Source organism: Rhinolophus hipposideros (assembly GCF_964194185.1).
Source record: "Rhinolophus hipposideros genome assembly, chromosome: 1".
In the NCBI taxonomy this organism is placed as follows: Eukaryota; Metazoa; Chordata; class Mammalia; order Chiroptera; family Rhinolophidae; genus Rhinolophus; species Rhinolophus hipposideros.
Window position 1 is genome coordinate 50,969,628 of NC_138047.1, and position 11,015 is coordinate 50,980,642.

The 11,015-nt window shown below is 36.1% G+C and overlaps 1 protein-coding gene across 1 annotated transcript; it reads left to right on the forward strand.

The window, feature by feature from the left end:
- Positions 1–3,159: 3,159 nt before the first annotated feature.
- CABS1 (calcium binding protein, spermatid associated 1) lies at positions 3,160–4,956 on the forward strand (the record flags this gene model as incomplete). Its single annotated transcript, XM_081052435.1, is given in 5 exon segments — positions 3,160–3,583; positions 3,586–3,773; positions 3,775–3,787; positions 3,790–4,098; positions 4,721–4,956. Coding segments are annotated over 5 exon segments (1,170 nt in total).
- Positions 4,957–11,015: the final 6,059 nt, after the last annotated feature.

Consider the following 11,015-nt stretch of genomic DNA (forward strand, 5'->3'; position numbering starts at 1 on the left):
ATTTAATGTAGTGAGTCTCACAGCAACAGATACTGAATTTCAAACTTCAGGAAGCACAAATGCTACACATGAATCCATTTTTGAGGTAGAAAAAATATCATCTAGGCTTCAAGAAAGTTATATTGGACAACAAGCTAACAGGAGGTTGAAGTGAACACATTCTTTGGGGCTGATATTTCTCAGTCACAGATAGAAATAATTACTTCAAAGGATATCCCTGAGGAGCCTACCAAAAGCAAAGCAGATATGAGAGTCATGATTGACCCTGCTACAAATGCCATCTTACCTGAAAACAGAGAAATGGTAACCCAACAGCCAACACATCCTTCAACTACAATTCCCTTACTCATGTATCCAACGTTCCAATCACTGAAGGGAAGAGAACAAAAATGTAGATATTGATATAACCCAATCTCAAAAGGTCATTTCTCCTCTCACTTCCATTGCTGATTCTGAAAGTGGGAATTCTTTTGTGAATGACGATACTGAACCTGAAACTTCCTCAGCAATTACATTCCAGTAATGATTATAATCACTTCAATGAAGGTTAATAACTCAATTTCTCCAATAAATTTATAAAATCTAAAGCTATATAGACTCCTTCTAAAAGAAGAATTCTCTTGTCCATAGGAGACACAACCTGTATGAGTTGATTCTTTTAAAATTGCACATAACAACAATGGAAGACACTATTATTCAAATAAAATGAAACTTATCTATAAAATCTGATCCTCTGTTCCTAAGTCAGATAATATATTTTATGGTAATGATTTACTGGTAAAATAAGACTACACTATATTCCCTAGAGCAGATGACTCCAATTCCATCCACAAGATTGCTAAAATTACAGCAGTCCCATAAGGATTTTCACTATATGCTTTCTGCTCTTTGATGGATGACACACACTCTCAATTTGAAGTGTCCTTTTTGAGGTCAATGATTTTAAATACATGGATAATGGTAATACATTCTCCATAAGAGAGAAAGGCTTTGTTACACTACAATCAATGTGATGCCACCTCACAGCTATATTAATATCAGCAGAGTTGTTCTGACCACAAAATAATCCCTGAAATTAAACACTATTTGACAAATTAGTATCTATGAAGATGATATCACCATTTCACTTGACATTTCTAACCAGAGATTAAAGTCTCAAAAATTGAATATTTTTCTCCTTATTCTCTCTCTGTTCAACATAAATACCAAATATTCCAAGATAACTTCTAGCAGGTATACAGCTAACATCTCCCATCTCTTTTCCTTTTTTGTACACAAAAAGAATTCTCCCTAAAGGACACCAAGTCTTCTGTTTATATCATGCCTTTTCCTGAATTAAGCTTCACAAACATCAGATGCTGAGGAAAAGAAAAATAGAGTTTAGTAAACCTCCGATTAAGTTATTCAATCCAAATAATGTCTTTATTCTGGGACTTCCTTTACTGTCACTGGAATTGACAGTATTTCTGGTAGAAATAAAGGACTTGAGACTTCCTCCCGTCTCTGATGCTGATGCCATCCCCTACATCAATAAAGACATTGGAACCCATAATTGTGACCTCCTGTTGAAATAAAGACATTTCTGGAAAATCTGTCCAAATCTTTAAAACAAAAATTTCTATCTTAAAACCTATCTGATATTTCTACAGAGTGGTGATATAACTATAGGTGGCCAATGAACTAAGATACTATATTTTGAGGCTGAGTCCATATCTAAGAAGAATAAACATTTGCACTTGAGATAGAATCCACTACTCTGGCTGCCATTTTTCAGATTTAGTTGAGTCTGAGTCTAAAAATCCTCTTTCTTCTAAAGACACTGGGAAAAGATTAACACCAGACTACAATCTCCTTCCATCTAATGTGCTAAACCTTAAGGATGATAAGAAAATGATGATGACTAATATAACTAACATCATTATAGAAACCCTCCCTCTGAAATTGAGAATATAATTCCCAAGGCTAATACACTTATTCCTCACCTGATCTGTTTCTGAGTGAATTTTTGCATAAAACACTAACTCCCTGCCAGAAAATTCTTTTGGGGCTGAAATAACACTCTCTACAGAAAAACATTCCTAGAAAAATTAAAACTGCAAAACCTGACATTCTCAGTGTTATTCAAGTTAATTCAAGAAAAAGTAAGAATTACAATGAAGAAGACAAATTGCAAAGATTCTAATAGACCAGTAATTTACTTTTTATTATCCCTACTGAACAACTGAGAATTCCCTCTCTGAAGAAGAGAACTAACTGAAATTCCTGCTACCTGATTACCTCTGCAGCTTCATTTGATGGGGAAACTGACCTTAAAATGGTTCCCTGCCATGTGGAACGGAGCTAAAATGGTGGCCCTAGTGGAGAGAAAAGTCCCCAGCCTAAGCCCCAGCCCACTTCCGCATAAGCCCCTCCAAGCCACACCTTGAGCCAATCACCAGACGACACCTACCCCTTCCCCAACTCAAGGAAGTCCCCAACCCATAAAAACTTGCTCAAGACCTTGCTAAAGGCTCAGTCTTTTGGGAAGGATCCCGCTGAGCCCGCCAGCATAATAAAGCTGTGTTCTACCTGATCCCCGCGTGCCGCTTGAGTTTCTCGGTCTTTGCCGTTTTTCTGCAACACATTCACTGCCAAAATGCCATTGATTTTTTTAGGACATTTAAATATCATGCATCTCAAGAGAAGGTGCTTCATTTCATAAAGACAGTTACTTGAAAGAAAGGCAACTAGAAACTGCTGCTGATTATCCTGTGGATCCCAGAGCTTTCCCCACTTGACGCTAAACTGTACCTGGCAGACTCGGCTATGTCTGTTTCAAATGACACTAACTCCATGTTAGAAGGCACATGCCTTATAAGCAGAAACATGGGGACTCCCAAATTCTTTGCAATTGAAATATTCAGCTGTGAATGTTGATTCCATAATCAGAGAGGACTCTTATTTTCTTTTCGTCTAATAGTAATACTCCTGCAACTAGGTGCCCAATCAAAGCACAGAAAGAACCTCCCAGGAGAGCCAGTGCCATTGGCCCTGTGGTTGATACAACAATCACCATGATGACCAGTGCTTTGATCACTATAATGAACACCACTCTCCTGCCTAGGGAAACCACTGGGCCCAGAGAAAGGCCTCTGAGTGTGCAAGGTACCCCTTTGTCCCATGGCTGAAGATGGCTTGCCAAAAATTTATTCTTATCCTCCAACAGAAAGCAGTAAAACAACAATTGAGGCAACCATTCTCTTTGGGACTAAGAACACTATTCCTAGATCAGAAACAACTATTACTTCAGAAGGACACCACATTACTTCAGTAAATGACTATACACTAAAAAGTGATTTTTCAACAACTACAAGCAACAAACTTACATCTCCCAAGGAAAGGCTAAAATCAGAAGATGTGGAGTCCGCCTATCTGGAGAAAGAAATTACCACTCTGATAGGTACTACAAACTCCATGGCTAATAACTCTATTACTGAAAATTTCATTCCAGTGAAAATTGGTAATGTCTCATCACCAATTGCTTCTGTTTCTTTAATAGATTTTTCCACTAACATGGCAAAAGAAGATTGTCTCTTGGATACCATTGACCTGGGGATAAATATGTCTCAATAACTTCTGAAGTCTCTGGCACTCTAAAGGAAAGCACCACCGGCATTACTGACGCCTCTGCCCTTCCATCTAAGTATGGTGAACCTGATATTAATAATTATAGTTCCTTAGTTAAATCCAATGTCACTGCTGATGAGGCTGTCCAGATCATTGATTCCTCTGTTTTCTGAGACTGAAATCTCCCCGCTACTGAAAAACAGTTTCCCACTATTCCAGACATAACTTCCCTTACAGAAGAGAAAATAATAGAAGTTGACTTGAATCTTCCAGAGGATGAGCCCGCTGATGAGGAAAAGATCATCACTGTGTTTGAACTTACTAACACTGTCAAAATAGACAAAGATGATCCAGAAGATATTCTGCTAACCAATAAAGAGTCTGTGGATGGAGTCAGTGTTCGCAAGGAGAGAGATATTGCCAATGAAGCAGAGAACCATCCCATTTTGCTTACTGCTACTGAATCCAGATATGACTTTGTTGTCCCTTTTTGTTGCCATGCAGCAGCCTACTCATCTGTCTCCTCATACCTGCCCCTAAAGAAAGGAGAGTTTGTGAAATGGATCCTTTCAGGGACTTCGCTTCACCTTTGTGCTTACACCTTATCTCCCTGTTTGGCCCCAAAAAGATGGCTGGCTAGTCAATAATGGGTAAGATTCCCCATGGAGGGGACAACACAAGCCAGACACAGTCGTGTGGGGACCATCTGGGGAACTTGCAGGGTCAATAGAGGTGGGCACCCGTCTTCCGGCTAAGCAGAGCCTCTGCCTCTGTGGCTGCATTCCTTCCCACAACCTGCAGGGGAAGTGATTCAGTGATGTGCTCTCCATCTAGTCATATGCATAAAGGTTTTGTCCCTTGGGGAAGTATATACATCCTGAGACTTATGGTTCTGCTGCCTGCAGGCAAGGGTGATTGGCTTGAATCAGTTTCCTATTATAATATATGAGATTCACAGATCTTGAGATTGATAAGCTTTACTTCTTTTACTTCCACACCTAACTAATAAAAGCTATGTGTTGGCCAGACTCAAGGCTCAGTCCTTGAGGCTGGAGTCCCTTAGCCCCGTTTATACTTTATTCTTGGCTGCTGTCTTTTCTTAACCCTACGCCAGCCTCCTCGCTCCCCACAACTCTTGTCCCATGGGAGGCGACCTTCCCTAACTCAGTACCTATGAAGCTCATGGAAGATTCATCTACCACAAAAAAAGAAGATTTGTCTGAAAATAATAGCATGGAACCTGTAACTAGAGACATGAAGGCATTTTCCAGAACTCTACCTGACCTAGATACCACAAACCACAAGGAAGACACTTTTACAACAGAAGTAGGCATCTTTAAACTACTGTAAAAAGAACCTGATGAGTCCCTACTTGAAAGCAACAAGAAATGCCACGTAGAATTGTATGTACAATAGCCTAGACAGCTCGTTTTAATACCTAAGAAGTTTGTCCAGCAAGCAAAAACGTAATGAAAGAAAGAATGTGGGTGTGCATTTAAGGCAAGTATTAGACTTAGAAAATGCAGATGCTTAGGGATAGAGGTCATGCAGCAGAATATGTTTACAGAAACTTATGAAGCTCAGCAGTATAAGAATTCCCTAGTATCATAAAGTTTAATTGATTTATCCAATAAGTCATTATTTTAATATAAAATCTTTAATCCCAGCCTTCAGGGATATGAAGAGAGAACAATAAAGAAGTCTCACTTTCTATTATATTTAATGATATATGTCATTTTAATTAACCTTCAATTGTATAATTTAGTATGAGTTAAAGAAATGAAGAGAATCAAATTAATAGCATATCTCAAAAAAAATTACTATAGTATTAAAAGATTTAAAATGCCTATTTTAAGCAGATTTTTTCATTTACAACCACTGATTCTTATTTATTAAAAAGATAATTTGTAATCCTCACTAATATAAAAACTAAGGCTCTTTAGTAATTGTTTTGTACCCACATACAAGAAATATTACAGATTTCTAAGAACATGTTGCAAGCAAACTAAGGCAAAATATTTTACTAACATGTACATTTATTAAAATCAATATTATGTGTAAACATGAATCAATTTAATTTTCTTTCTTTAACACTTCTTTCCTAAATTTTTGTCAATTTTTTTCATGTCTTAAGCACTGATATCACACTTTTCTCATGCTTTTGGTTAGCAATTCAAGGACAAATAACTTCACTCTGACACAGACTTTTGAAATGAATCTGTTTTCACTTTGCTGATTTTTCTTCAATAAATCTTTTTGACAGCAACTGATTTATTGTATGTAGATGTGTTTGATATTCTAGTGCAGAATTCTCAAATTAGGAGGGATGTAAGTAAAATGAAAATCTACTGTTTGTTTAAAGAATAACTTACTTCTGGAATAACTTATAGAGACTTGTAATTTTATTATTATATTAAAACAATAAAAAGCCAAAGCATTGGATGAACCATAAACGGTATACATGGGGGGGAGATGGATTGGAAAGGAATAAGGATTTACGCCATGAGGTAGACTATAAACTAAAATAATTATGGTAGCATGTTAAAACCCAGAAATACATTTTAATATAAAAATTTAGTATATGGTAAAGTGGACTTCAAAACCATGGGATGTGGTTGTTAATTAATCTTGCTTTAACAATTGAGTACTTGGTGAAAAATCAAGCTAGAGTGCTATTTAAAACCATGCTCTGAAATAAATTCTACATGAATCAAAGACTTAAATATAAATAATACAAAAACTTAGAAGGACATGTATATTTATATTTGTATATTTATCCAAAAAGAGTTGAAAAATCTAGGCACATAAGAAATGGCAACTTTCCTGAGAAAGTGAGATTTAAGCTAAAGACTGAAAAATGTGAAGAGTTGGGGTCACCACATGCCTGAAGCCCTAAGGCTAGAAATGGCTCTGAATCACTAGCTGATCCAATCCACAGTTCCCTCTAACACAAGATACCTCCACCCAAAGTTCCCCTCTGTCCTAATGTAAGCTGATATAATTTTCACAGTCCACACTGTATCCCTTACTCACAGCTACTCCTGCTCTGTGACATAAAATTATCTTTTACGTTATAAGAAATTCCTGATAGCAATATGAGGGGAGGAGAGAGAGAGGGAGAAGGAGAGATTTAAGATGAAAGGACTTCTGACCACAAAGAAAAACAGTTCTAAGACGCTCTACATGAGGATGTGTTAAAGAATATTCATAACCTCAAGGTACCAAGAAGACTGGAGAATTGGGCCATTATGTGTGTGGTATATGGGCATTGCCCAATTCTTCTACTTGTTGCACATTAAGAGTAAATAAATGATTCAAGAATTAAATTTTGAATCTGCAGTCTATTTCCACAACACTGTTGGTATGTTCTTTTGGATTTTTCAAAGATAACAGAAGTCTAAATTGAAATTCCCTTTCCCTCAAATTTCTCTTTTCTAATATCCTCTATCATAGCAAAAGACACCACGTGCACAGTTGTCCAAGCCAGAAACTGGGATTCTTCTTTCACACCTCTCTCTCTTATTCCCCATACCCAACAAAAAGTTTTTACCTTTGGGCCCTCAGGAATCCATTTGCCTCCATCCCCACTGCCACTTCTTTATCCCAGGTTTTTTCAAGCAAGAGTGACATTTTGTAGCAGAAATTGATCATGCCACGTCCATCTCCATACTCAAAATGCTCAGTGACTTTGCACCAACTTTAGGATAAAGTACGAAATCTTCATGATTTTTGTCAGATTCTCCACAACTGGGACCCTGCGTGTCTATGAAGCCTCATGATATGCTGCTGTCATTTTTTACTCTTAAATCCCAACTATATAGATCTTCTTTAGGTTTCTTTAGAGCATCAAGCTATGTCTTCTCTCAGGATCACTGAACATGCTATACTCTCCCTGAGTCATTCTTGAACTGCCTTAAATGTCACTTCCATGTAGGCATCTGTATTCTGCCATCACAATGCCCAACGGTACACAATATCTTGCTTTATGTGACACCCATAATGTTTTAAGTTGTTTGTTGTATTACTTTCCTATGACTGCTATAACAAATTACTATAAACCGGGTGGCTTAAAACAATAGAAATGTATTCTCTCACAGTTATGTACAATAGAAATCTGAAATTAAGGTGTCAGCAGGGACTTATGCTCTCTGAAGGTTTGAGAGGAGGATGTTTCCTTGCTTCTTCCTACTTCTAGTGGTTGCGGGCAATCTTTGACATGCTTTGGCTTATGGATATAGCACGACAATCTTCGTCTCCCTTATCACATGATATTTTCTTTGTGTATCTCTCTGTCTAAATTTTTCTCTACTTATATAGACACCAGTCATTGGCTTAGACCCCTTAATCCAGTATGACCTCATTATAACTTGGGTATATCTGAGAAGACCCCATATCTGAGTAAGGTCACATTCACAGATTCTAGGAGTTAGGACTCCAACATATTTGGAGGTTGGAGAGGAAAAGACATAATTCAGCCTGTAATTTGTGTTTAATATTTATCTTTCCTAATAGGTTGCATCTTTGGATAATTAAAAAGATCACATAATTTATAATTAAAACCAGAACACTTTTAAGACTGAAAGGAGGACTATTAATAATGACTTCAAAACAACAGGTATAAGCTAGTGTCCTGAGTAAACATGGCTGACCGTTCCATCCTAAGGGAAGGGATCATATCCCCCTTGTCCACTGCTCAATTCTGAGAAGTTTGAACATAGTAAATGTTCAATAAGCATGTTAAATGAATGAATTCCATGAAACGGTGAATAATGATTTCATGTATTAGGCTATGAATGCTCCCAGAGGAAGGATGGTGTGAACCAAATACTTAGAGATGAATATGAGCTTACCAGGACAAGAAGGGAATCATTGGTTTCAAGATGAGGGAAAGGAAGTGGAAAAGATCAGAAGTATAAACATACTTGGTGTGCTCAATAATACTGAAGTAAGGTTAGAGCACAGTGGATCTAAGAGAGACTGGTGACAGATATACCAAATTTTGACTGATATTATAACCTTACAAAAGCAAAAACAATCAAATTGTGTCAGACACGTATATTAGTCAGGGTTCTCCGGGGCAGGGGGCAGGTGATAAGGTGATAAATAAATGATAATAGATAGATAGATGATGGATAGATAGATAGATAGATAGATAGATAGATAGATAGATGATAGATAGATGATAGAGATTTCTTTTAAGAAATTGGTTCACGTAATTTTGGAGATTGTTAATTTCAAAATCCATAGTACAGGTTAATAAAAGTTGATATTGTGGTCTTGAGTCCAAAATTCACAAGGGAAACCAGCAGGTGGGATATTCAAATAGGGTTTGCATTGTGTCAGTCTCAAGGCAAAAATTCCTCTTTTTTTTAGGAATTGACAGTTTTTACTCTTAAGGCATTCACCTGATTAGATGAAGCTTATCCACATTATGGAAGGTAATCTGCTTTACTTAAAGTCACCTGATCGCAAATGTTAATCAGATTTATAAAATACCTACACAGCAACATCTACGCTAGTGTTTGTAACTATGCACTGTAACCTAGCCCAGTTAACACATAAAATTAACCATCACATCATGTGTAGCAATTTAGGGTTAAAATTTCACATAACTAACAGCTCACATTTCCTCAGCTAGTTTCACTGGAATTAATTTTGTTTGTAAGAGTTTAAAAGAGCTTTAGGGTAAAATGCACTGATAAAATTCTGGGGTAAATTTCCTGGAGTCTTTAAATGAGAATAAGTATATGAAGTGTTCCTGATGCTCCAAGAACTAATGTTGTATGTTACATGGTTTGGGAAATGCTGATATAGACAATGGGAGGCATCAAAATTTTAAGCAAGGGGTTAATTTGTTAACTGTACTTTAGAAAGATTATTTTGATGAAAAAGCAAAAGTTGGATTGGGGTTGATGAGAAAACAAGAGGTAAACAGACAAGAAACCATAGCAGGAACATTATTCTAATATTTATCAGTATCTTCCATTTATACTATTAATCAGGATGATAATAAAATAAGCACAATCTCAATGACATAGACTCCTTGATATGAAAATTTTATGCAGAAATCTGAAAGCTCCAGCATCAGTCCCAATCAGTAGCTGTTCTTAGCCAAGTTGGCTGCCTCTCTGTAATGAGGGCATCTTGTGAATTGAAATTCTCACGTTTTCTCTCATTTTATAGAATTTTGGATTATATATAATTTACAACAAAGTCAGAAAAAGAAAGAAGCTCATATATACAGAGGGTGCCAAAAAAAATACACATTTTAAGAAAGGAAAAAACAGTATTAAAATTGTAATACAATGAATGACGCTAACATTCATTTGATTAAAACCATCTTTTGAAAGAACATCATACTGTACATTGCTACCATAATTCAATTCAACTTCAAAAAGTAATACATAGATGACATCTCTTAAAATGTGTATTTTTTTGGCACCGCTGGTATTTACTTTGCCAAAAGCATTATTCATCACCTAAATTTATATAAGAAAATCTACTAGCTGATAAAGACACAAAAATGTCTAAGACAGTTTCTCTATCTACAGTTTACACATTATAATAACTCATCAAAAATTCTTTTAACAGAAGTTAAAAATATTTCAAAATATTTTGGTTCAATGAAAAGAAAAAGCTAAGAAGATAAACAAATCTTGGTTAAAATACTGGCTTTTGAAACTAAGAGCTAGTTACTTATATTCTCAAGTCATCCTCTTCATGTACAAAATTACTTTTCATGTAAAGCACACAGATCTAGGTTTGTAACTTGATTTAGAATATAGGCTGCTCTCCTAAAAAAAAAATTTAAAGATATGAACAAATTTAAAAACCAATAACTAAGGAGAAGCTGTGTCCAGTGCCTTCAAATTCACCTTTAGGATTAAAAGTCTGGATCTTCTTTCATCTATCTGATCTTCAGTTCATCGCCAGGTTAACAGCTAACTTGAAAGAAAAGCATCACAAATCTGATTACCCATAAGAAGACCTTCCATGTGTAAATACATGATGTTGTCCTATCTTTCTGGTAATAAACACCATTTTCATGAAAAGTAAAACTTACTGACTTCAAACAAATGTCAAACTACCAAAATGTTCACATTTCATATTGTTCAATAACTTGACCATTTCTCCTGAGCAAGATAGTTACTGTGGTGCACTACATACCTTCTGTTACAATTTGTTTAAAGAATTATTATTGGTTTAGTGGTACCATGCATATTAAGGAATGTCAACATGGTTCATTAGTCATCATTTTCTCATATTTTTGTCCCAAAAAGTCAAGGAAGTCTGCAATGTTTGCAGCTAGCTTCCAATGTTTCAGTTGAGCTCATTTTATAATCTCTAAAAACTAACGTTCAGGAATGAAGTACTTTACATTAGAAAGCTAAACATGAATACAAAACAAG